Source organism: Anser anser (assembly GCF_964211835.1).
Source record: "Anser anser genome assembly, chromosome: 12".
Classification (NCBI taxonomy): Eukaryota; Metazoa; Chordata; class Aves; order Anseriformes; family Anatidae; genus Anser; species Anser anser.
The window spans coordinates 23,944,882-23,972,417 of record NC_139733.1 but is presented as its reverse complement, the minus strand read 5'-3'; the positions used below and the strand labels follow the sequence as shown (position 1 = coordinate 23,972,417).

The 27,536-nt window shown below is 35.0% G+C and overlaps 1 protein-coding gene across 7 annotated transcripts in view; it reads left to right on the top strand.

The window, feature by feature from the left end:
* Nucleotides 1–26,927, top strand: part of NR2C2 (nuclear receptor subfamily 2 group C member 2) — a 46,466-nt gene extending 19,539 nt beyond the window's left edge. For 5 of the 7 annotated variants that reach the window (XM_083795541.1, XM_083795542.1, XM_083795543.1 and 2 more), the window contains 11 exons: nucleotides 29–131; nucleotides 1,201–1,380; nucleotides 3,569–3,716; nucleotides 5,288–5,381; nucleotides 5,800–5,933; nucleotides 7,391–7,568; nucleotides 8,530–8,651; nucleotides 9,152–9,291; nucleotides 13,331–13,468; nucleotides 14,977–15,082; nucleotides 17,514–26,927. In XM_083795541.1, coding sequence (XP_083651667.1) covers nucleotides 29–131; nucleotides 1,201–1,380; nucleotides 3,569–3,716; nucleotides 5,288–5,381; nucleotides 5,800–5,933; nucleotides 7,391–7,568; nucleotides 8,530–8,651; nucleotides 9,152–9,291; nucleotides 13,331–13,468; nucleotides 14,977–15,082; nucleotides 17,514–17,688 — 1,518 coding nt within the window. In that variant the 3' untranslated portion in view covers nucleotides 17,689–26,927. The remainder of the gene's footprint in view (nucleotides 1–28; nucleotides 132–1,200; nucleotides 1,381–3,568; nucleotides 3,717–5,287; nucleotides 5,382–5,799; nucleotides 5,934–7,390; nucleotides 7,569–8,529; nucleotides 8,652–9,151; nucleotides 9,292–13,330; nucleotides 13,469–14,976; nucleotides 15,083–17,513) is intronic. The other 2 variants (XM_083795546.1, XM_083795547.1) reach the window with 1 other exon arrangement.
* Nucleotides 26,928–27,536: the final 609 nt, after the last annotated feature.

Sequence of the window (27,536 nt, the reverse complement as noted above, 5' to 3'; positions counted from 1 at the left end):
CTCCTTTTGTTCTGAAATTTTGTCTCAGATAGTGACAGACACTGCTTCGGTGGAACGTTTACTGGGAAAAGCTGACGTTCAGCGGCCCCAGGTAGTAGAATATTGCGTGGTCTGTGGTGATAAAGCATCAGGTAAGGAAGCATAGAAAGCGGTATTCAAGATACCTGACTGAAAGGATTACTAGGATGAAGGGAGGTTTCGTGACTTTTTTTTTTAAGACTGATTTTAGCCATGCTGTTGGTAAAAGCACTTGAGTCTAAATTGGAAAGAGATAACGTTATACTTCTGTATCTATGCATACGGAGTAGTTCAGCTCTGCTTGGAAGAATATTAATTTGTACTTCAAGTAGATTGTATGATGAATTGGCTCATGCTGAAAGAGAAAATGATTGTGTAGCTCCTAGTAACTGAGAGACCATTTGAAGCATGAAGTCTGTTTCCCCAGAGCTGTAAAAAAAAGTCTACCTAATCCAAGAAAAAAAACAGTTCTCGGTGCTCTCTAACAAACTTAAGACTTCTTGGTAGTTTTTTGCTTTTTATGGTCACAGAAAAAGGCAAGTAGATATTATGCAAATCCTTGTGTTTCAGAACCATGCAGTTACAGGGAATCTACTAGATAAAATTTCTACATTAACCAAGGGAGAAGATTATGCTTTCATGTTACAGAGAGAATGACCCCCTCTCTTCTTCATCTTCTTTTTTTATTGTTTTCAAGTGTTTGTGTAATTAAAATGATACCAGAATTGATGTGCACAGGAGTTTTGACTTAACATCGCATTTCTGATTTTATTCAGAAATTACTTATGTTCTGAATTTACTTAAATGTTTACCATGTGTGTTCTTTTAATGTAACTTTCAGCATGCAATATCCTTTGTGTAGTTTGTATCCTATTGCCTGTAACAGCAGATAGAATTGCATCCGTACTTGGCCAGAACGGGAACTACCATTTCGCAGGCCTCTTACTCAAATGTAGGCTTAGCCTTCCTCTCTTTTTTCCACTTACCAACCTAAAAGGCCTGACAATAGGTAAAAAAGAAACATCCCGTAAGACTGCAATGATGCTTTTACAGTCCAAAATGATGGCAAGAAAACAAAATAAACGTGAAGGGTGACTTTTGCAATGTTTTACTTGGCTAAGATAAATATTTTTATGTTAAAATGAGTAATTTCTGTCTGATAACAATATATATTCTTCCTAGGTCGTCACTATGGTGCTGTCAGTTGTGAGGGATGCAAAGGCTTCTTTAAAAGGAGCGTGAGGAAGAATTTGACCTACAGTTGTCGTAGCAACCAGGATTGTATCATCAATAAACACCATCGGAATCGCTGCCAATTTTGTAGGCTTAAGAAATGTCTAGAGATGGGCATGAAAATGGAATGTGAGTGTTAAGTACTCAATGTGAGACTGTGCCTAACAAGTAAAAAATACGTGGCCTACCATTGCTTTTTAGTGTGTTTTCTCTATTTCAGTCTGTTGCCTGGAGGAGACAAAACTCGACAGCCATCTATTTCACCTTTCTTTCTTCACTATTTTGTGTTTGAGGTGTAACACTGATTTGTTTTGAACCATGTCTCATATTACTGCAGTTCTTGTGAGGAACCCAGTTAGATCCTCACTTAGAATGCATGTTACAAACAGTGTATGTTTATAGTACAAAATATTTTAACGTAGGTGGACATATATCTGAGTTTAACGTTACATGTTCAGAATATGCTTTCCTACTGGTTTATTTTTCTCCCATTTTATCCAGTGATGAGAAGTGGTTGATGTCCCCCCCTCCGTTTTGTTTGTTTTCAATATTAGTTTGATCATTTTTGAACAGCATTATATTATGACACATTGTATAAACTGTTATATTTTGAACAATATACTTTTCCTGTTTGTTTGCAGTACTCACTACAGCTTCAGCGCTAGCATCTGAACACCTCTTTCAATGCATTTTCATTACAATTTGTAGTACCCCCTGCTTCTGCAGTCAGAACTTCACAAAGCCTATTATGTTTGTTGGTTTTTTTTCTGTGATAAATTTAAGGTGAATTTAAGGTGAAGCAAATTATTTTTCTACTGTCATCTAGGCAAGATGAGTTCCATCCTCTGAGTTACTATGGAGGCAGAATTTTAAATCTGTAAACAGAGAGATCTTTGTTGTATTTGCACTTTGGATCTCCAAAAGCATAGTTAGGATTCTTGTGCTGTGCACACACTGTGCTGAGTGTAGTGGGTGACACTTGTGCTGGAGAGACTGTTACATTTCTAGAAGGTAAACCTTTCTTAGCTCAGTGTGGCTAGGATTCACGTTCACTAATTTTTCTGGGCACTGGGTCAGGTTTCTAATTAATACTCATGTATCCACCAAGCCAAGAAGATGTATGCACCTACTTACTAATTCTCTAAACTTCCCTGACACTTAGCAATATTAGTAAAAATAGGATCAGGAAATAAATAACTTCCTGGTTATGAGGATACAGAGAAGTGTATCTGTGTATTTTAGCGTTACATTCAAAAGGCCTATACAGTATGGTAGAATTTTTTCTGTTTGTTAATAATGTTAATTTTGTAGAGTAGTAACTGCCGTATGATTAATTGGTAAAATGAATAGCACAGAAATATTGTCTCCATTTATATTGTACCTTACATTTGCAAAGTATTGTGAGAATTAGTACAACGCTTTAAAAAATTCTTTGTATTATTGCCATATTCTTTTATTAGTTTTATTATCCATATTTTCAGGTGAGAAAAATGTACACAATTCAAATGTTGTGCCAAACTATAGAGGAGTTCATAAAGTTCAGTGACCTAGATGCCAGATATCATTCTGTAATCTGCTTAATAATAATATTGTGATATTTTAAATATGCACTTTTCAATTCTCTTAAAATAGCAAAATTACTCTTTTACTATTTTTATTAAATGATTCACTGTGCTTGTTTGGCACGTTGGAGACTAAGCCTATTTTCTTCCAGTTTTCAACTTGAAATATTTTAAATTCTGAAAAGGTTAATTTTAGAAAACTGCTTCCTAATTGTCTGGAATGAGTGAATGAATGAGTCAATTGCATATCATGCAGAGACTCCTCACCCAGGGAATTAAGCTGCATCTCTCACATAACGTTACGATTCAGGAGCTAACTTGCCTGTCTTGACTTTTTCTGGGTTCATTCTGAGTTTGTGTTGGTTTTAGTCATCTGGAGTACGACTTAGTCTTGCATTTGAGTACGACTGAATCTTGCATTTAAGTATAGCTTTACCTGTAAAACAAGCATTTTTTTTAAATGTATGTTGCAGAATGTTCTGTCTTTTTAAATACCAGTGAAATAATAAGCTTTGCTTGTAGTTCAGTAAAACTTAAAGCAAATGATCAATCTGTGCCTTCCTTAGTTAATTATACTTGGTCATGGGTATAGTAAAATTGGAACCCAAATTTCTTTAGTCGTCTTATTAAATTTCAGTTTCATGCTGAACTGACATACCACCGTAATGATTTAAACATAAATCCTACTATGAGATTTTTTTTTGTAATATTCATATTACTTTCTTTCAAATCTTTGTGTTTCTATCCTTCTGTAGCGGTTCAAAGTGAAAGAAAGCCTTTTGATGTGCAACGTGAAAAACCAACCAACTGTGCAGCTTCCACCGAAAAGATATATATCAGAAAAGACCTACGAAGCCCTTTAATAGCAACTCCAACATTTGTGGCAGATAAAGATGGGGCACGGTGAGTAACTCAATATAAAACAAATCTTGTCTAAGGTTATTTATGCATTGCAGGCAGAACTATTCTGTCTTTTCCCCTGTGCTCTAAAGCATCAGTCAAAAAGAGCTCCGTTTCACAGGCCATTGGTTTCCATTACCAAGATCAACATAGTATGCTCTGCTTCTCATCAAAATTTTTGCCTGAGTACAGCTAGGTGGTTTTCAATTAAGTACTGGCTGTTGCCCAGACAGATCAAAGCACAAGTGGGGCACACGTGATACATAAATAACAAACATGTAGACCTACTGCATGATAGACTCACGTCAGCACTTTTCTGAAATCAAATCCACCAACAGCAGACTCAGCTTTCCCCCTCCTGAATACTGTAGCAAAAGAGGCTGCAGTGACTGCTGATTCAGATCCCCAAAAAATGGTCTTAACAGTGTCAGCAAAAGAATAGTAGTTTCTTTTTGCTATGTGGAAGATACTCCTAGATGGTTCTCATGCTCTCAGTTTTCTCCATAGGTAATGTGTGTGGAAATGCATGATATTCTATCATATTCATAATAGAGAGAATTTTTCTTTCTGAATAAAATAGAACTCTATTAAAATACCACATTTTGAAAACTATCAGTCCAATTAGTGAATGAATAGATGATAATCACCTAAAGATACTGGATCTCTATATTCAGTTTGTTTGCGTGTATATTCTTTGTTGAACAAGTAAAACTGCAGTTAGGAGGGTTGAGCCACAAATTTCTTTAGTTGTTACAGTGTTTCTTGTTTGCTAATCAGTTTGTTCACAAATACTGCTCATAGACACATTTGCTACCTCAAGATCTCCTTGTGCTGCAGATGCCTTTCCACACTATAAATGATATTATATTCCTTAAGTGTGACTCTATTTATGTAGAGTCACAACGTTAGTGTCAGACCCCTTAAACTATCAGCTCCCAAAGGCCTGAACCAGTCATGCATTACTCATTTGTGTTGGGTTATGCAGATCTGGACTGTTGCAGAAGTAACAAACTTCTTATTACTGACTGCAAAGACTTCCCACTGCCTCCCTTAATTAGATAGAGCAGAGAGAAATTATGTTTGGTCAAAAAGAAGAAAAGGCAGCAGAGATTTTATGCAGAACTTTATTATACAACTATTTTGTAATGTAAAATGTATTTCCTTGACTCAACTTTTTTTTTTACTTAGTGCTGTCCATCTAACTTGGAATGCACAGTTATGCCTTCTGCAACTCTAAGGCATAACTTTAGATCTGCCATTTGGCTTCTGAAGTCGTGAGAAGACAGCAGCTTTCATAAGACGGAATAAACCAGTGTCAAAAGCAAATGAGAGGATATCTCCTTTGGGAAGTTGTCACTGCTTTTGCACAGGAAATGAAAATGTATTCCTGTCTTTCAAGCTACATTTTGGAAGCAGTTTCAGAAAGGCTAAAATTCTGATGGAAAAAATTCTGAGCTTCATTAAATTGTAAATTTAAAAATTGGTAATCCTTTTACTCTGACATGGGTTATTATATATTTTTCTGATTAATACAAAGCACTATTAACTGTCAGGTGCCTTATGGTTTTCAACAGGTCAGCAGGTCTTCTTGATCCAGGAATGCTTGTGAATATTCAGCAGCCTTTGATCAGGGATGATGGTACAGTCCTCCTAGCTGCTGACTCCAAGGTATGAATGCTTTCAGTTAAGTTCTGAACATAATCTACACACATAGATTGTTTTAGCTATGTACATAGATGCCAAGCATTCTTGATCTTGAGAGGATAAGGTTGGGGTGAGTCTGAAGATCTGTAGGAATGCAGGTAATAAGCTGATCAACAGGGATGTGATTTCTTTTCACAGGCATATTTATGCCATAGCTATTCCCCACATGATGTGCCAGAAGGGGTTAGGATTGATGATCACAGTAGGGTTTAAAGATGATTGTGAATCAGATGTGATCCATTGTTCTTCCTGTAGGTGTTTCAGGGAAAGCAAAGGAAAAGTACATTAGGGAAGAAGAACAGAAAGATTAAGAATGGGGGAAAAGATGTGTATCATATATCACTTATAATTCTTATCCACTAATACGGTTCTTCTTATTTAGGCTGAGACAAGCCAGGGTGCTTTAGGAACACTAGCAAATGTTGTAACATCTCTTGCTAACCTCAGTGAGTCACTAAATAATGGAGATACTTCTGAAATTCAACAAGAAGAGCAATCTGCAAGTGAGATTACACGGTATGCATTTGTATTTGCATCTTATTTAGCAGTTTGTATTCTGTATTGTGCACTCTTACACTCATTCATCCATGTAATTTGGTGTTGTGACATCAAATGCAGTAGAGATTGCCCAGTACTTTGAAATGCAAAGCCAATTATTGGAAATCCAAGCTTGGCTGTTGTCCTCAGCCTGTAGTCCTCTTGGGAAGAACTATATCTTGTGTTATAAGTGTAGTTATGATATGGCTAGACCAGATTTCATGATAAGAAAAGTAATCATAGAATCATCTGCTTTGGAAAAGACCACCAAGATCATGAAGTCCAGTCATCAACCAGGCCTACTGAGTCCCATCACTAAACCATGTCCCCCAGTGACATGTTCATGCATCTCTTAAATATCTCTCCAGGGACAGGGACTCCCCAGCTTATGTGGGTAGCCTTTTCCAATGCTTGAATAAATGCCTAGTTTGTAAACTTGACTGACTCTGAGAATAGTAATACTTTGGTACTGCAGTATTTAATAGGCTTGTTATATGGAAGTTTTTCCTGTGAAGTGTTCACTGCCCTTAGATCTACTCCTTGAGAGTCTGTATTACTGTTGCATTCTCTGTGTCATTGTGCTGCCAAAATACCTTTTGGTAATGTAGGAAAAATGTTGTAAAACTAATCTTAGTAAACATCTTGTTTAATGTTTAGAAGGAATTTGAAGACTGTTACCTTTATTAGTGATGAAAACCAACACAGAATCTTAAAGTTTCCAGCAAGGCTTGAGATTTTTAGGAACAGGGTGATGGTGTTTGTGTTTTTGTGTTGTTTGTTTGTTTGTTTTGTTGGGGGGGGGTTGTTTGCTTGTTTTATTTGTTTTTTGAAGGAAAACATACATTGGTCTTATAGTGAAATATGAAAAATACTGGGCCTCAAAACTGTCCAGTGTCTCTCAGGTAGATTTTTAAGAGGCGTTTAACTGTTTAATCAAGTCCATATCTTGTCTTAAGGGGAAGGAAATTAAGGCATGCTGTTTAGAAGGAGATCACGGTGTTCTCTGTTGTTCCAAAAAATGGATTAGTAACAATAGGGACTGCAGGGTGTTCTCCAGAGTGCACCTGGGCTTTGTGAGGTTTCACATAAGCTATTATAAATTTCCAAGGTGAGAAGAAGCAGGTAGTGAACAGTAAGTGGAAGAGTCCCATTTACTAGTACAAATACTAGTATAAGACAATTAAAACAGGATTTATAGTAGTAAAAAGTTCCCCCCTTACATGGAAAGCCTTTTATCAGCTATATGTGGGCAGTCCCTGTATAATGTCCAAGCAGTACAAAGGAACCACGTTGTAATGAAAAATCTGGCTTGGTGTCTTCGTGGTTCCTGCTTATACTGAGTGGAAATGCTTCACAGTGTTTTATATGATGAGTACTCTGAAATTTTTAAAGGTGTAAGGAAGTACTCTTTCACTGTCGGTTATTTCTTTTTGCAGGGCATTTGATACTTTGGCTAAAGCACTTAATACCACAGATGGTACAGCCGCTCATAACTTGGCAGATGGGATGGATCCTACAGGAGGAGGGAATATTCATGTAATCAGTAGAGATCAGTCAACACCAATTATTGAAGTGGAAGGACCCCTACTTACAGATACACATGTCACATTTAAGGTATATGAGTCTTGAAATGTCTTACTAAACAAGCTGACATAAAAGATATAACCCAAAATGAGTTTACCATGTCTTCTTTATATTAGCAAAATTAAATATAACAATCTAGAACACCTGGTGTTAGCATCTAATGCAGTTTTCACTCTTGCAAGCTCTATCTGAAGTGTATAGATACTATTTCATAAGACTCTTTGATAGACATCAGGATGCTTTAAAATTTATTTCACTTTCCAGTGCCATTGATGGTCACTTTCCGTATCATCTATATAGTATCATGTCTTGCTTAGTTCATTTATAATTCTAGGGAATGTCGAACTTTCCTCTAAAAGGCTTTTTCATATTAAGAGAGGTTACAGGGCCTTCCTGGTTTGCTTCAATTACACAACTCAAACAAGAACATGTTGATGAAAATTTTGAGATAAATAATGAGGGTGTTCATCTTGCTGGTATTACATTGCACTGTTTAAAGAAATAAAAAGTTTGAAATAGCAATACTTAATGTAGTTGAATGATAATCATAATCATAACCTGCTTATTCCCATTAATGGTGTTTTGTGATTGTAGATTCCTACTGTATGATTTTCCCATTTTAGAGTTTTGTTTTACTTCTTTTAGAAGACGAGACGTTTTAGAAGATAGTTTCGTAGTACTGTGGTGCTAGTCAACATTCCACCAAACAATTAAATGTATAGATTTAACTGTTATTACATGAAAATTAAAATGTTTCAAAAAGAAACATTTGAGCTCTTTCCCACATTATTTCTAATCTTGTTTTCTATCCTTGTTTTGCACTCCTTGCAGTAGTAATGGGTTGTTTAGTAAAGTTTTACTTTGACAATTTCTTGTTATGCGGTTACATTATGACAGACAATGAGAGTGGGTTGAATGTTTTCACTGGTTATTTCAGTGATAATAAAAATTATTTTATGCCCTAACTGTACATACTTTTATTTTTTTGCAGCTGACAATGCCCAGTCCAATGCCAGAGTACCTTAATGTACACTACATCTGTGAGTCAGCGTCACGACTACTTTTCCTGTCTATGCACTGGGCTAGATCCATACCTGCATTTCAAGCACTTGGGTAAATGGATGTTATACTGTTGCACAGTCTGCTTTCCAATTAATGAAAGCACTGATCTCAACACTTTTCAATTTTTAAACGACTAAATTTGTTTAATTTTTAATGAATTCTTTAAAATGTGTGAAGGCTGTGCAATATTCTTTTTTGAAGAATAAAATAAAATATTGCCATCTTTGCCAAGATGATAACTACCATATCTGATGTTACTACTGTTATGGAAGCTAAAGCTGAATCCAAAGCCAGCATTTAATTGGTAGAAATATATCTTGTTAAAGAACTGATGAGCACCATTTTACAGATAACCTGAAATGGTTTCATGTAGTTGGTCTATTCTTGCTTTTTGGAATACTTGTCATATGCTGATATATGCCTTTTAATGGAGTGGTTTGGAGTATGTTAATCTTTATTGCTAATTGTTATAATCAACATAACTGTATGTAGGATAATACCAACCTAATATGAAGACTAGCTAACATTGTTTGATTTTGTGTTGTTTATAGGCAGGATTGTAATACGAGCCTTGTGCGTGCCTGCTGGAATGAGCTGTTTACCTTAGGCCTGGCACAGTGTGCACAGGTGATGAGTCTGTCTACTATCCTAGCAGCTATTGTTAACCATCTCCAGAACAGCATACAGGAAGGTACGTATTCAGTGTGTTGTTTTTATACATACTCAGTACAGGGTTACAAACTGGAATTTGAATAACATTTCTCACAAGGTGTTTTCTAGTTGATAGCAGAACTGTTCTCCAGGATCCAGGGAAAGAAGAAACCTTCTCTTGCATGATTACATTTCCTCTGATGATCTGTTGCACTGTGACCTCACAGAGATTTCTCTGTGAGATAGAGGTGTCCTTAGAAGAAATGTGGATATGTCTGGAGGATATAAAGCCTTTTTCTCCTCCCCTCTTCTAGATATGACTAGCAGTATAGAGAAAGACAAGTATATCCTAAAACTATAGTTTGTTCACAGAGCTTTCCTCCCATCTAGATGTAAATATTTTTTTTCTCTTAGAATAATCATGCCTTCTCCTGAATCACAACTGAGCTTTATTCCTTCCAGAGTTTTTCATCTCTCTACAGTGTAAAACTGTAGCATTTGCCAAGTATCACAAGTGTATTCTTACAAGTGTAACCATTTTGTTGTATACTACTATAATACAGTAATGATTACTGTATTTTGAAGTACCCTTTGAAGCATTAAACAACCTATTTTCTTGACGCTTTCATGAAGATTTGTGTAATTCTAGTTTTGAGTTCAGTGTTGGCCTGTGATAATGATGACTATATCTAGAATGAAGGATAATCTGTTACAGCTGCTTTCCTTTTTTCTTTCCTTTTCTTTAAGGATGCTCCCTATCAGAGTTGATTAGCTTGAGAATAACTTTTCACTTTTAATAAGATAAAACCCCACAATACTAGCAGCTTTAAACTCTGCAAATATAGTGTATTTTTAATTGCAGAAGGAGAACAGCAGAATATATATGCAATGGCCAAATGATAGAAAATTGTATAATTTATGCAGGTAGCCATTTTTTTCTTACCAGAATGTTGTGGTTTAAACCGGCTGGCAGCTAAACACCACACAGCCATTCGCTCACCCTCCCCCCTCCCTCTCTGGGATGGGGGAGAGAAACGGGAAAGTGAAGCCTGTGAGTTGAGATAAAGACAGTTTATTAAGACAGGAAAATAATAATAACAATAATAATAATGATAATAGTATTAATAATAATAATGTGTACGAAACAAGTGATGCACAATGCAATTGCTCACCACCTGTTGACCGATGCCCAGCCTATCCCCGAGCAGCCAGCCCCCCCCACCCCGGCCAGCCCCTATATATTGTTTAGCATGACATCAGATGGTATGGAATACACCTTTGGCCAGTTTGGGTCAGCTGTCCTGGGTCTATCCCCTCCCAGCTCCTGCTGCACCCCCAGCCTGCTCGCTGGCAGGACAGAGCGAGAAGCTGAAAAGTCCTTGGCTTGGTGTAAGCACTGCTCTGCAACAATTAAAACATCAGCATGTTATCAGCGATCTTCTCATCTTAATCCAAAACATAGCACCCTACCAGCTACTAGGAGGAAAATTAACTCTGTCCTAACTGAAACCAAGACACAGAAGAAAAGGACTAAGATAAAAAGCATGCTTATATCTACATAAAAATGAACTACCACAGAAATTTGAAAATAAAATATTTTTCCAAGAGGAATATCGGAAATAGATGGTAATCCTCCTTTTTTACTTCTGTAAAATTGTAAATTCTTTTGGGGAAGAAACTCCTACAAGCACAAAGAGCCTGTTAATATACTGTAACTGATGTGGCACTGCTTTTTATACCTAGGTGAATGCAGCAAATAGGAATCAAGCAATCCAAAACAGCCCAGGATTCTGCAGGTGATGGAGGAGCTAGGTCGCAGATTTGATACGTCTCACAGAACAGTCATTTCCTTTGCCCTTCTCAAATTACAGAAGCATAGGGAAGCTGGAAAATGTAGTTGCAAGTATAGAATACTTCCCTGAAGGTTTTTCCCTAACTTTAAACTTTCACACTGCAAAGCACATTCTGTGTCACCTACTATTGCTAAATCATATGTGCAGTGTAGACATGAGTAGCCCATATTAAATAATTATTTCCAATAGCAATATTAAATGATATAATTACATGAAATCCAGTTTCAATTTAAATGTGAGTTAAAAGTAGTTATGGAATACTGTTTGGTACCAGTTTGACAATTTTTGTGATTTGGTTACTGTGCATACAGTGAGAACTGGAACAGACTTACTGAATAGAGTGAAACTTGCGTGTAAAACTATAAAATGCACAAAAGTAGATAGATGATATGAAAAATACCTTGAATCTCCTTCAGTCCTAGTAAAGTACATTTGCTTTAATCTACTTTTGTTAGCTTTATTATGGTAAAATTGGACAGAGGTTTGATTTTTAAATGGATAGTATCCTTTCACGAATGTTTTTACTTTTTTATAATTTGATAAAGCTTGGACAGCCCTCAAAATAAAACAAATTGACATTCCTTCACAGAAAGAGGAGCAAGAGTTTAAAAGCCCAACAGGGAAATGTGCATATTATGTGTTCTACAAAGAGTTAAGCTTTTAATTACATCTGTCTCAGAATAAATATGTCAGTTCCACATACACTCCAGGTGATCAGTTTGTGGAGGAGTAAGTGGTAGGGCTGTTACACTCTTAAGCTGGTCTCACTTCTGTTCCTATGGCTTAAACCTATCCTTTCAGTCATACAGTGTTATCTGGGACTGGACAAAAAGAGAGGATGAGACTACATTTGTTTTATTCAATGCTATTCTGTAAAGTTAGGTTACATTTATACTACACCTTCAAAACTCAAAGTGATGAAATTTCAGAACTTTGTCTAAGAAGTATGTGAGTGATGAGGTTGCTTGAAAACTGTGAAATTCAAATTTAACTTTTTGCATGTATTTCTGCACCGTTGTTTCTCATATAACGCTGAGATATTATATAATGTGTATCTTCATCCATCTTGAGTAACAAAAAATCAGTATTACAGTTTATGTATTGTAGAAGATTAGATTATACTTTCATATTTGAAGACATTATGCAAAAAAATGTTTAATTTCTTCTTTTGTTCTGCTCAATTTTCTATGTAGTTGCATAAAATATGTAAAAGTAGTCATAAATGACATAAAAGATCCAGGTTAACACACATGGATCTAAACAATCATATACACTATTATCTGTTCAGACAAAGGTAAAATATTATGAAGTTATAAAGATACAGTGTAGTAGCACTGAAGATTGTGAATGGAATCAATTTATTCTAACGTATTTCTGGAGGGGAAAAAAATTGCCTCTTATGAATTGACTTCTCCATGAAGCTTAATAATGGTAATTATATATTCAGAGATTTGTTTTAATATAATCTTTAAGGCTTTCATTCTTTGACCAGTTTACAGATGTGCAGTCAGAGAAGTTTACTAAATTTCACTGAATTAGTTACCTTTATTTACCAAATTAGAAAGCTCTCCTTCCCTAGCTCAGCAACCAATGCCACTCAATTTTAGCTTATCCATAAATATTTTCTAAATTAATGTTTTAAGAACATGAAACCAACATAAGAAACATGTTTCAAAAGATAGAAGAATCTGTGTACGTGTATTTGAATGAATTTGCCCCTTCAGAAGAAAAGAAGACTATGTACCACTGTGAATTAAAAGTTTACTTCTAAAGTACAAACAGAAAAAGAAGTATCACTGTCATCACTGATCTTGCATTCTGGAAGAGCTAACTCAATACTGTTTGAAGTTAAAATTAGGATTGCATGATAGCATTTGTTTTGTAATTTTTTTCATTCCCAGAATCACGATCTATTTTGTAGAATAATTCAAACTGTAATTTGAGAGTCTCTTGCAGTACATCATTGGAATAGGATTGGTGTCACGGATTATGCTATTCAAGCAAAATTATGCTAAAGAGTTGTTGTTTGCTAGCCCTCTGATTTGGCTTTAGAAGTCTTCACTTCTGTAATCATTCAGACCATCCTTACATGTTAAGTGGTTTTTAAAATACCAAATGAGACAAGATACTTTGAAATGTTACTTTACTTTTTTTGTAAAAGGATGTTGGTTAAGATATTGGATGTACTTGAGCTCGCATGAAATAATAAGCAATATCTTTTTGTAGATAAGCTTTCTGGAGACAGAATAAAGCAAGTCATGGAACACATCTGGAAACTTCAGGAGTTCTGTAACAGCATGGCCAAGATTGATATTGATGGATATGAATATGCATACCTTAAAGCTATAGTCCTCTTTAGCCCTGGTAAGGAATTTCATAACAAACTATTTTTAAATAAACATTCATAAGTTACCATTTTAGTAATTATTTATAAGACTAATGACTTGAGATGAGGCTGTTCTATTAAGTTGTAGATAAAATGAGTATTCAATAATAATTTATCACAAACAATGTGTTTTAAAAATAACTTTGGAGCAACAAATTCATATTATTTACACCTCCAGTCTCTCAGGTATTTCTTGTTAACCTACCTTAGGAGACTAGACGGTCAATTATCTTCAGCTGGGGGTCCAATATTAAGAAGTTATCAGGCAATATTAAAATGGTAGGAAGGATTAGAGGAAGTACATTCTCAAAGCGACAAAAAGAAGTTGACTCCAGTGTTAATATTTTTATGACACTCATAAGGGGAATACGTGAAATATAAGCAGAAACACCACTGTATTTTATGTGGAGTTTCTGCAAAATCTCCAAAACTAAATGTAAACAGGCGGTCTTCCATTTGTTGCAAAAAATGATAGCAGACAACTAAAGCATGATCTACAGTGTTTATGATACGAGGATTTCCTTAAGGAAGACACTTGAGATTTTCTGGAATGATAAGGTAAGGACATCAAAAAATGGGAAGTAGTAGTCTCTTCAGCAAAAGCGTAGAGATGTTTCTTAAATTTAAAAATTGCTTAAACTTAAAACTGCTGACAGGCTGATTGAAAGGGGAGGACTTGCTCTGAAATGTAAATTATTTGCTACATTCAAAGTGGTAAGCATCTCTGAATTAAAGTAAAATACCAAGAAAAGGAATAACTTATCAGGTTTTTTGTTTTTTTTTTTTTTTTTTTTTTGCATTGATATTATTTTTCTCTTTGTAATAAAATTTGCATTTAATTGGAAGATACTAGTGTCCTGAAATACGCTTTTGGAAATTTTCTGCAGATTCTATTATTAGGGTTAAGTTTATTAGGATTTTAATGCAAGTCTGAGGAGCAGTGAATTTTCCATACTCAAGATATCTCTGTCCCATTTCAAGGGAAGAGCACTTTGAACACAACACTGAAGATATTTGGGTATAGTCAGATGTGTGGTATTTTCAGTTTTTCTGATCATGTCACTGTCTTTGAGGAGCAGAGCCAGGAGGAATTAAAGCATAAGACAGACTTAGGAAGGTCAAGAAGTTGATTTGTCAAGGAAAAAACTAGATATTGCTCAATAGTTGGTTGAAATTACAGAGGAAAACACATTTGAAAAAGCAGGGTTAGAAACACAAACTGTTATAGGCATTGCCTGGTATACACCTACAGGATTAATTTTTCTGATTTCTTCTGGATATAGCCAGCTATGGAGAGAAAATTGAGTATGCCAGTTCTGAAGCCAGGAAGCAAATACTCAATTAAATGTTCCATTTTTTTACAGCTAATATGTTAAATATCACAATACAATATTTAAACGAAATTAAATGTAAGAATGTTGTAAGTACATAAATTTTGCAATGTATAGGGAAACAATCAACATACAGAAATGCTTTGTTTCTTTAGATCACCCTGGTCTGACCAGTTCAACCCAAATAGAAAAATTCCAGGAGAAAGCACAGATGGAATTGCAGGACTATGTCCAAAAAACTTATCCAGAAGATACGTATAGGTACTTGTTTTCTATAATACCCAAAATAATGTTGTGAGCTGAAGCTGGCAAAAATACAAAATAGCATCATGATATATTATTTCCTTTTTTACATCTGGTGTTGGTTTTTTGACTATTGAGGTGAAAGAACCAGAATCTTGTTGATAAAAGCAGCAGGTTTGTTGAAAGATAAGAATCAAGAATAGCTGTCTGGCTTCTTCCACTTAAATTTAACAGTATATTCTCCTATTTTTAGTGTTTGGAATCATAGAATGGTTTGGATTAGAAGGGACGTTAAAGATCATCTCTTTCCAGCCCCTCATAACACCTTCCATCAGAAAAGGTTGCCCAAAGCCCCCATCCAGCCTGACCTTGAACACTTCCAGGGATGGGACATCCACAACTTCTTAAGTAACCTGTTTTAGTGCCTCACCCCACCCTCTTAGTAAAGAATTTCTTCCTTATACCTAATCTAAACATACCTGTTTTTTACTTCAAAATCATTACCCCTTTTCCCGGTTGGGTTGGGTTTGGTGGTGTGTTTGTTTTTTTTTTTTTTGAGAGAGAGTTTCATTGCCATGTTTAGAAAAGTAGACAGACTTACTGTCTGTATTAGAAGTCTCAAGAATAGCTTCTTTAACTCAGACTTCTTTCTTTTCAAGTTAGTTCAAGAAGCTTTGAGATAATAATATGGTTAAAGGATGATGATAACCTTTTTCAAGTCACATGTGCAGAAAAGTATTAAAATTATCAGTTTAGAGACCTTGAAGCACTAAGGATTACATATGAGGACCAGTTCTCTATTCTTAACCAACTCTTAAGCTTCTGTTGTAGGAAATTTTCACTTCCTACTTAGTTTCTCTCTCTTTTTTTTTTTGTTAAATTTCCAGGAACTTCATTTTGAGAGTACATAATTTGTTTTGTCAGCTCTTAACTGTTCCTGTGTATTACTTGCTGGAAATAATTAACTTCCAATCATCTCGATCGAAACTGTGCTATTTTTAAATTTCACCAACGTAATCATTCTCTGCACTACAAAGGAAATTCTACCTTCTGTCTAGTAATCTATCCTAGAACTTACTTTCTTTTACTGTGAAAGCTATCTCCTTGTAAAGAAGCATGCAAACCTTTACATTTAAGCAAGGTGTGAGGGTTGTGTTAACATTTAAAAAAAAAAAAAAAAAAAAGCCTCTGAAAGAGAGATTCTCCCATCTTAGAAACAGGTCTCTGCACTGATCCTATAGAGTTAACACTGTGGGACATCAGTATTCCCAGTCAGGTGCAATGGAGATAGGAATTCTGCTTTGGAAATATCCTTAGATCCCACATTGCTCTTCTATTTCCATATACAGCTTAATTACTCTGATTTTTGTGCAAAAGAGGTGGACTTCTGCAGTAAGAAAAAATACAGTCATGCTTCCCAAATACTGTTCTGTATTTTAATTTATATTGTTTATACCCCCATGCTCATCCTTGGATAAATTTAGAGTACAAATCTGATTTTTCTGAGCAAGTGAATGCTGGCACAAATTGAGATAGAAGCACAAGTGTTATAATTTTCACGGAATAGCAGCATGTCTTCACTCTTTTTGAAAATTTTCCCTGAAGTTTACAAGATCTGATATATTAGCAGAACGGTCTTTATATTTTTTTCTCCATAGATATTCAAGCATTTTCTAAAGGCCCGTGTTCAGTGCTGCCTAAGTTTTGTTATTCCATGCCTCCAGCTGCGGGAATTTATTTTGGCAATTGTGATGTATATCTGCAATACAAACACAACAGATATGCTTCCAACGTTGTTCTAAATTTAAAACTGCATTGAAAGTCCAGAAGTGCAATATGATCACTTCATTATATTGGATGTCTGTTAACATCCTAATATACAAAAAAGCACAACACTTGGAAGTATGTATAAGTAACAGCAGATTCCTCCAAATTCACTTTCTCATCAGACACAGATCCTCTAATTTCTTTTTATAAAAACAGAGCCCCATCCTTACTATCTGGCTTCTCATTAAGTTGCTAGGTAACTGAGGAACATACTGTTTATGGCTTCAATTTTAATTGAGCATTTTACTCTTAAAATTGTAGAAATGTCAGTGTGTTAGTCATTATGAATATTACTTGTTTTAACATTGTCCTGAACTCTGAAGTGTTTCCAGAGTTGGGAATTTCAGAAGCAGACCGGGAGACTGATGTTTGTACATACATGTTATATCTACAAAGGGCATTGATACGTTAATACATCATTTTCACTGGAGAAACCTCGGAGGACAGAAGCTTTTTCATTTCACTTGCAGGATAGAAAAGTAATAATTCTTTATATGGTAGCCTCTTTACTCCCATTCATGAATTATGGTAATAATAAAAACAAAAACATCTTTTTAGCCTCACAGTATTTTTTTTTAACTCATATTTTATGTATTCATAATTCACTCAATTTCTTTTTCAGGTTAGCCCGGATTCTAGTTCGCCTGCCAGCACTTAGGCTGATGAGCTCTAGCATTACTGAGGAACTATTTTTTACTGGTCTCATTGGAAATGTTCCAATTGACAGTATAATCCCCTACATTCTCAAAATGGAAACAGCAGAATATAATGGTCAAATAACTGGCACATCTGCGTAGTGGGAACAACACAATTTGATGGATCAAAGTAATTTTCTTAAAAACGTACAATTGAGAAGTTAAAAGAATAGCATTTTGGTATGTACAAATATTTCCAACTTATTACGCATTTCCTATCAGATTTCTCCTTGTCTGTTTCCCAACATTGACAAAATTGAAATGGCTGTTAAAAGAGCTGCTACAGGACCTTTTCTGCCATAAGGAATATTTTGGATGCCTTTCATTCAAAAGGCTATAGAATTACTGAACATAATTTTCATGTGCTTTGTATTTAGAAATTATCAGTGGTTAAAAATAGAGTTTTATAATATCAGAGACTAGTAATAAGATTACTTTAAAAGTAAAAATGACCAGTATGTATATATTAAAAATAACCTTGGAATTAATATCTAATAATTGCCAGGGAGTAATACTAGCACTTTGTAAACACTTGTCGCTGGAACGGTAATATCATCAATGTCCTGCTTATGAGTAGGGAGAATGAAAAAAAATTACTTATGTCCTTAGTCAAAATGCTAGTGATGTATGTGAAAATGTAGAATGCTACAGGAGACAATCATTTATTCTACAAAAAGTCACTCCATCTTACTTTATACGTTAAATAGTAATGTGGATTCTTAAATCAGATATCCACATTATATGGAACTATATTGTTAAGTTAGTGACATTGTAATTAATGGCATGGTGTGACCATAGTGACTATTACATGCTACAGAAATTACCCAAACTAGGAGAAAAAAATGTATTTCTTGCCACAGTAGTGGTGAATTATTCAGGATTTGTTGAAGTTTCTATTCAGCCCAAAAGTCATGATAAATGTTATTCTAGTAGGAAGCCTTTTAACTGTGGGGAAGGACAGTCATTAACTGGAAGAACACTCATTTTCAGTTAGAGCTGTGATGCACTTCGAGTATGCTCTGTGTATTCCCAAATTTATTCCTCTCTGTACTCCTTCACACTCTCATCATCCAGCCAAAGATACAATTTAAAACCTGAAATAGTGGGAACCTCTGTTTGTCAGCAAGAGTATATTATAAAGCTCTCACTTTATTTCTCTCCCCTTCCATGACAAAGCGCTCCCAGTCTGCAGTGCTTTCAACCTTCCTGTGAATCAGTTTGAAACAGAAGTATAGATGGGATTTCTGTTTTCATGTATCATTGCAGTTAATGATTGATATACCATAGAGTGTTAAATTAACAACTTTTTTTTAACTGTCTGAAGTAATGAGCTATCTACATGTTTTCTAGTACTGGCCTGCAAGTAATGCATCCAGCATTACTTTTGTTTTAGTATAATTTATTATTGACATTAAGTATTTTAAATAATCAAAGTTGTGTGTGTTTTTTTTTTAAAAAAAAAAAAGTTATGGTGGTTAATACCTTCGTCAGATCCTGGCATATTAAAAGCATTAATTAGTTTAATGATTTGTTTGGTAGAGGCATTTTCTATTTGTATATTTTTATGTGACAAAAATCTAATGGTGAATTCAGCATATTTTTTTTCTTCCAGTAGTGATCCATATTTAGAAACACCAGGCAGGTTGGTGTTTGTGTCCTAAGAGTCTCTAGATAAGGCTTCTGATATGCTAAAAATTCTGACGTGGTATACTTCATTCTCATTAGGAGGCTCACATTTGTATAGCTCTTTACGACATGAGTGCTACATGGCTACGGCTATGTAATTTTCACTTCTGGATGCATTAAGGTCTTGTACAGTCACCATCATTAGAGCATTCAGAGTCTTCTGTTCTCAAAAGGTTGTAACAAGGAGACCAATATACATGCAGAGATCTAAAATACTGCACTTTTCTCTCAGCTTTTGCTATAACAAATGACATTCTTACATTTCTAATGTGATGGAAGGCCTGCACCCTAAACATGAAGTCAGCTGGAATGCAAAACTTTGTACTAATTGTTGTATTTCAATATAACTTATTGTGTGATTGTGTCAGCACTTCTGATGCAAAATCCCCGTTTTAAGGGTATAAAAACTATTTGTGGCTTTAACAAGAGCAGAAGTACTGACCTTGGAAAGAGTTGTGGCTGGTTTTGATATTTTCTTTTAAAAAAGTTATGTCATTGTTATAAAACTGGTATACATTGAACATGTGATTTTTTTCTACGAAAAAACAAAACAAAATTAGTTTAATTTTACTTCAGTAATTTGTAAAAAATATATATATATATATATAAAATAGTAATTCAGGCAATTAAGTAGGCATTGTTAAGGACAAATTAAATATTATTAAGCACAAAAGATAACCATTGAATTTTTTTTCCAAATTTGAATACACAGCTGATATTTTTTCATGGCAAGCGTTGTTTTGACTTCAGCTTTTAAAGTAAAAGGGTCCCATTTTCAATGCAAAAATTTGTTTTCTTTGTTTTTCTGATTTATGCTGTGACCATAATTGTTCAGGGAACAAAATAAAGCCCACTATAGTTTTTTGTGTATGGAGGGATCACGTGAAGTAAAATTTAAAATGTATGCATCGCATTACATTTGTAGATCAAAATAGTAAATACCATGCAGCTCTGTTTACAAATAAACTACACTCCCTACAAATGCAAGGCCACATACTGATATCCTTGATAGATCTCTGTTAGTCCCTTACTCTGCAAATAGATTCTTGGACTGTAACATGATTTTACCTAAGATAAAACATTAATTTATGTAAACGAAATTACCGCAGTGCAACACATATCTAGGGTTTATTTGTCATGTGTGCATTTAATTGATAGAATTAAACAGTTACATACAAAAGATTCTGATAATCGCCTAAAATAATAATTCTCTTTGTGTAGCATCATCAGCATGATTTGCAGACTTGCATTAGTCAGAACCAATATAATTTAGTCCTTATGCCATTAACGAATATGTACATCCTCCAACTATACACTGTTTTGATTCTAAGAATAAGTTTGTTTTGTGGAAATTTGGACTGCAGATGGTAGATTCTTCAGCTTAAGAAATATTCAGATTCTAAAACGTTTTTGCCTATTTGAATACTAACTATAAATTCTAAAATAGTTGTGATGAGTAACCGAACACTTTTTTCTCACGTGCTGCTCAAGGGCTGACACAAAAATGAGGTTTGGCATGTGAATGAGCCATTGAAAGCAGTCCCTGCCATATGAAACTATAAACCATCTTCTCCAGTGTAGCTGCACTAAATTTAAAGTGTAATCTGTCAGTGAGGCTATTTTATTTAACATTGAAATAAATGTTTTTCCTTCCCTTACCTGTCCGTTAACAGAAAACAGATGTTCCAGAGACACAGAACCAGCAAAGAGGTTCTTTCTGCCACCAGTTTAGGTGTTGCTTGCTAGTGACAGCAGAAGGGCACACCTGAGGAAAATTGGTCTCATGAAATTGTTCCTGCTCTATGTTAACCTTTGTTACTATTTTCAACCTCTTGAAGTAGTTGGGCTTTCAGGCCACTCTAACATAGTGAAAGCAGAACAACAGACGTGGTACAGCTGCAAGCTTAAGAGTCTTAAATCATCTTTGCATGACCATTATCTAGTTTACAGTTTGGCTGCATAATAAATTCTGATCCCATATAATCCAACTATGTTATATAAGGAAGAGGTTATTACTACTGCAAAAAATACTACGAGGCTAATGTAGTTCCTGTCATATCTGAGTTTGCTAGTGACTGGAAAACACTCACAGACTAATCTCATTAACTTTGCTTCTAAATGACTTTTACTTTGTTTCTTCTTTGCAAGTGTGAACTTTTGCTTGTGAATATGGAGCAGGATTTTTTTAATTATTGTCACACTCTTTGAAAAAATATTTCTTGATTTTTAAGTATGGAAATAGCTTCTTTTCATAAAGGCCTAATTTCAAGCCAAAGTTATGTTTACGGAACTAGGGCTCAAAGGATCACAGTCTGAAAGTGATTCTAAGAAAAGTAGTGTCTTGCTGAAACTCTACATAGTGCCTAAAACATAGTGTTCAGAATCTTCTAGGTCCTGTTCCCATTGCTGTTAAAATGAAAATATTTTAACTGGGTAGAAAAATATTGATAAACTATTTAATTAGATCTATCTGAACTTGATTACATATGTATATTGGTAATAATTCATTCATATAAATGTTAAAATTCTGTACTGACAAACTGGTGTGAGAAGGACTCTTGAGAAGGAACTGGATTTGGATCTTGTAGATAAAAAAGATAAATGAGCAATAATAGTGTAGGAGCGTTTGGGTTTACCTTTGTAATAATTATTGCTTTTGTCACAAAGGCAAAAATGTACAGTAATTTACTTAAATTGAACTAATGGGATGCAGGACTAAGACCACATGCAAAAGTCATGTTTCTCTGCCTATTTACGTTTGTTGTAAATTAAATACAATGCTTTTGGTGCCAGTGGAGCTATTCTGATGTGAAACTGGTAGATAAGGAAATAATCATCTCCAAGAATCTTGAGAGAGATCCTTCAAACAAGCCTCTATTTTAGCTGCCATAAAATGTTATATTATTAAAAAGGCTCAGATTTCAGAGTACTCTGAAATGGGAAGATGGGAAACTATTGTTGGTCACTGGTGATTACTTGGTATCAGTTACTAAGTCTTTTTACTGTCATTTCTGAAGTACTTGGTCCTCCGGGCAGCCATAAGGCCTCCAGTGAATAGTACTGACTCGAGATTTCTGTGCTGAAAACGGCTGTCTCTGCATTCTCATTATAGTACCCTTCAGCAAAGGGCATATTCTGAGGTGTAATAGGGAAAACAAGTCAGGGCTCAGCTTCCAGGCCAAACCAGTCTCCTGAGGGTGCCACTTCTTTGGTAGAGACTGTGAAACACTTCAGTGTTTCCATTGTTATGTGTAATACACAGGACTTTTACAGGTTCCTGGATGAGTTCATTCAAGATACTGAAGATGCTAGTGCGTTTCCCTGTCCATTCCAATTAAGAGGATAGTTGGGATTCTTCTCTGATTACCTGTTGTTTAATAAGCAAGTGATAATTTTAAAAAGCACCAAACAGCGTGAGTACAAAGGATATCAGGAATATAGTTTAGTCAGGAAAAGGGAATTTATTAGGCTGAAGATTGTAGCAAAGAAGCAGTGATCGAAGCAGGTTTCTGCAATAACAGCACCATTGAGGGGGCCCTATCCCAGTTGGGTGACGTGAGCAGTAGAACTGGTAGGTCAGTCAGACATACGCTTCCGGCAAGTGTTTCAAAAAACTAAACTCTGAGTTGTGATAGAATCATTGCTCAGTTCCACAGCATTTACGGCACCTATAAAGTAAAAGTGATACTACACAACACTGTGTAGTTGTTATTGGCTTCAACTGCTGCTAACTGTAGTTTTCTTCGGATGCCTATAAATGATGTAAGTGCGCAGTCATTTGAACGCTGCTTAGTGAGGAAAGAAAGGTGCACCAGTAAACACGTACAGGATCACACCCCTAGCAAGTAAATAAATTCCTATTTGATATCTCTCTCCTCTCCTTTGTTTATTCTTTAGAGCACAAAAGTGGGGAGGTTGATTCTTTTTTCCTTCTGCTGTTGCCACAAGTGAAAAAGCAGAAACATCAGGCAAACAAGTAGGTTCCCATCTGTCCCAGTAGTTTGTCATTCTTGCCATACAACAACGTTACAGCTGTTGTGATGGCTTGCTCTGATGATAAACATGGGCCTGTTGTGGCAGCAGCACACAACATCTGCAGGCCTGATACCTCCATATATCCAGGTGGAATCAGCAAAATGAGGCTATGTTTCACCCCTTAGATGAGAATAAGGGGCAGACTAAGGACAAATTGTCAGCTTCTACTGAATTTTGAATGTCAGAAAGCAATTTAAAAAAAATGGCTTTATATGAAAATCAACAAAAGAGTGTGGTAAGGGGGAGCAAATGCATTTGCTTTTTGCACCTTCTAATTCTGAAGTCGCTGAGTCACTCATCAGCAAAATCTCCTGAATTAAATTCAGGCTTATTGTTCGACTAAAGATGCCATAAGCCCTCTTGTTAGATAATGATACAATCCTACTTCTTCTCCAGTTAATATTATCAACATTATATGGGAAATAATTTGTACTAAAAAAATATTAGAACATTGTGTACCAATGGTGCAGCTAAAATAAATTTTTTCATAAAGTTTAAATGCTGTAAGTCTAAATATATTAGACTTGGAAAACATCAAGCCCCAGAGTTACCTTATTACTGGGTTTTTGTTGTGAAATCATGGTAAGTTCATCACAGATAATACTGTCATAATGTTCCATGATTCCCATGGTCTGTTCGATCATTTGAGTTACATGAATGCTTTGAAAATGGCTTATTGTTAAATTCATGCCATTCTTCTTCCTCTCTTTTTAAAGAATTTATTTTACACATCTTTGTGCCTCCCACCAGTGTGCATTTCTTCATGTTCAATACTAAAACTCAATCAAGCAGCTAATGCCTATGTACATAGTTGTATGTGTGTATGAATGTATATGTTTATATCTGTCTAAATACATTATGTACAGTGTATATAAAGTGTGCAGTGTATGTATGTATATATGTACAGATACGTAGCCATGTATTCATGATATTCTTTATGTTAAACTTTTCATTCATTTTCTAATCCAGAGCTTTTTAGCTGTCGTTTCTTAGCACAAACTAAGCCTGGCTTAAGCAGGTAAATCCCTATGATTTTCAGAGCTTTGCACCTTTTTCTAAACCTAGCTTGAATATCACAGAATCACAGAATTGTAGGGGTTGGAAGGGACCTCAAGAGATCATTGGGTCCAACCCCACTGCCAAAGCAGGTGTATGTGGTATTTTCTTTTCAGTACTGACAAATAAATTCAGTGAAGCTTGTGTCTTCTACATTTTTCCCTTTACGTTTTCATGTTTGATGGGTGAGGTCAGCCAGTGAAGAGTAAATAGAACCTAAAATGTCTGTTAAAAATAAGTGTATGAATAAAAAGACGAGAAAGAAAGTACTCATAGAAAGTGCTTCCACATTTCAGTATATGCTCACTCATTCTCTTTCAGCTTTCTGAGAAATGTTTTTTGTGAAGTTTTATTCCACAGTGAAACTTGGTAAGAGATTGATTGTTTCAAGTCTTCAGGTGTAGCTATAACTGAAAGAAAACCAAATTGCCTTCTATCATTGAACTGTAGCACACAGAGCAGGATGCAATGGATGCCATTTAAAAAATCAACACATTACCATAATGATTACATGAAACCAAACTTAATTAAACAAAGGCTATATCATCTGTTCAATGAAGCAATTACACATAGTGGTAATGAAGTAAGAGGGAGGTCACAGTTTGTTTCTTAGCAAATATAAAGACATTGGATTTTCACAGTCCGTTTCAATTGTGTATTCACTTTCCAAAGGTACTGTTTTTTGTCTAGCTTAAACTAAACAAAGGTAGTTAGTTTGTTTAGTTGCCAAAGCTAATGTCCATTTTCATGTTCTGTCCTTTTCTGAAACTGCAGTCTGCAGATCTTAGAGTGTGTATGAAGTTTCCATCATTCACAGTGGGAGATGGGCACATGGAGCATTAATGAATAGACTTGCAGTAAGACAGTGTATTACTTGTAGGGAGTACTCAGTTACTTAAATTATCAAAATGTAAGTTGTTCTTGTGCTTTTTCCCTTCTGATGACTTGAACTTGGATAGAAAACTTAGAGAAGTAATTATATTAATGTTATTAAAAATAACAATAATAAAAAGTTTACAAACTGCTTAGGGTAGTTCAGCATGTCTTTGGTATTGAAAAGGTGAAGTGGAATTTTCTGGGCATTTGTTTCCACCTTGTAGACTCAACGTGGTGAAGACTTGTGCATGTTTAACTTTGAGCAGATGAGCAGACACTGATTAAAATAATGTGAGTTTCTTGCATGCTTAAAGTAAAGCACAAGCTTCTTTCAAAGTCAGGCCCTCTGCGTGTAAAATCTCTGCTATGAAGAATGCTAAGAATGTTCTCTTGTTTCTTAATATATTGTTAGTAAGCATTTGTATGCTTTTGTTTTAAATATAGGACCTGTAAAACATCAATCTTTAATATTTCAAGCCCTTTTTCTGAGATGTTCAGCAGGAAAACTATTTAATGGCAGGAATTCCTGTGACAGATGGTTCTTCATTGGTGTCATGACAATCAGTGTGGTTTGAATAATGTTTGCTTTCCTCTTTAAAGGCTGAATGGAAATCTGAATGTCTGTTCATGTCATTGTGCTGCAGTAAAATTTTAAAGATTAGGAAGTGGATTGAGGTATTGATCTGGACTGAATCTGTTTAAAAAAAAAATGTGGATTTATAAAATTGTGGATTGTGGAAATCCAATTGTGGATTTATAAAAAGAGCATATTTTAAAACTGCAAACTTGTTTTATATACGTTTGAATTGTTTTTATTCTGAAGGGCAACATGCACTCAAATTTAAGTGGTGCTATGTTGTCATATTCTACAGAAACTGTGTAACGTGAAATCAACTTTCTCTATTTGATGTCAGAAAGCAAAAGTCTGAGAAGCACACCTATTGCCAGGTATCTAACATCCTTGAATAATCAGCTTCTTGTACATTATTTTTTAATGATCTTAGATAAATGACAAGAAGGCACAGGTCCATTTTAATATATTTTCTACGACTGTGGGTTGTATTCTTTAAGAAGAAAACACGTTGCTTACATATGTTTTACCATAAATTGAATTCAGGTAAAATCTGGGAATATTTTTCATAATTAATCTGTACTCTAAAATACATTGCAAGTCAGTGTTCAGTTTTGTAATTGAGAAACTGCACATTGTGTAAGTGTTGTATCTGTTTGGCATAGGCATACCAGGGAGCTCTGAGCTCTTATAAAAAAAAATAAATCCCATTTTTATAAAAGGAATGATCTAATTTTAATTCCTTGGGATATTTTCTGGAAGTCTCTGCTTACTATCCTCTAGAAAGCTATTGTTTATGCTATTATATTTTAATTTCAGATTCAAACCGCACAAGAGTTATTCATTTATCACAGCTACTTTTGTGGAATCAACATTGTATGTGTAATAGCATATTAAAATAATAGCATGATTTTTTTAATCTGAATTTTATATCTAATCAATGTCTTCAGTCATGAAGAGGAATTTGCATTGTTGTGTTTGTATATAGAGTATTTGCAGTGCATGATTTAGCTTATGCATTTTATTAAATGCTGTTTAAATGTGGCATTATATTGTTGTGGCTTAAAACTACCACCTAAATGAGGTTTATACTATTAAAGTGAATTACAGATATAAATGCATTCTTGATTTTTATTCGTAAGCTCACTGAATTTCTTAAACATTAGGTGTCGAAGCCCAGTGCTCAATAGGAACAGAAATTTCCCTTCACTGTGAACAAGCTGAGAAGGACTTTTTCCTAAAAGCTTTAGTTCATCTTCAGCCTTCTGCATTTCTCCTTTTTTTTTTTTTTTCTTTTGGTGAAGAAAATATCTACTAACAGATAATACTTTCATCTGTTACTTGCTTTCTACTCCCTGGATTTTAAATTAGGGTAGTGTGTTAGATTTTAGTTCCCTTCAAACACACTTTATAGCAAAGACAATGAAATTGAACTCTTCCCAATGGTAAACACAATGTTATTTATGATGTGGTTGAGATGCACCACATCTTTTACATCTATTTTTATAGAGAAGATGGTTAATTTCAGTTCTCCTTTTCTGCAATTAGGACCCCTACAACTTCAAGGATTTTCATTTAGCAGAAATGAGGCTCAAATGATTTTAGGTTTCAGTTGTCAAAACTAGGTGCTTAAAAGAAAAAAACATACATGCAAAAAACAGGTAATTCTCAGTTAGGGGCCTACTGTGAAGCATGTGGTCTTGTCCCCTAAGCTGAACAAGTTCAT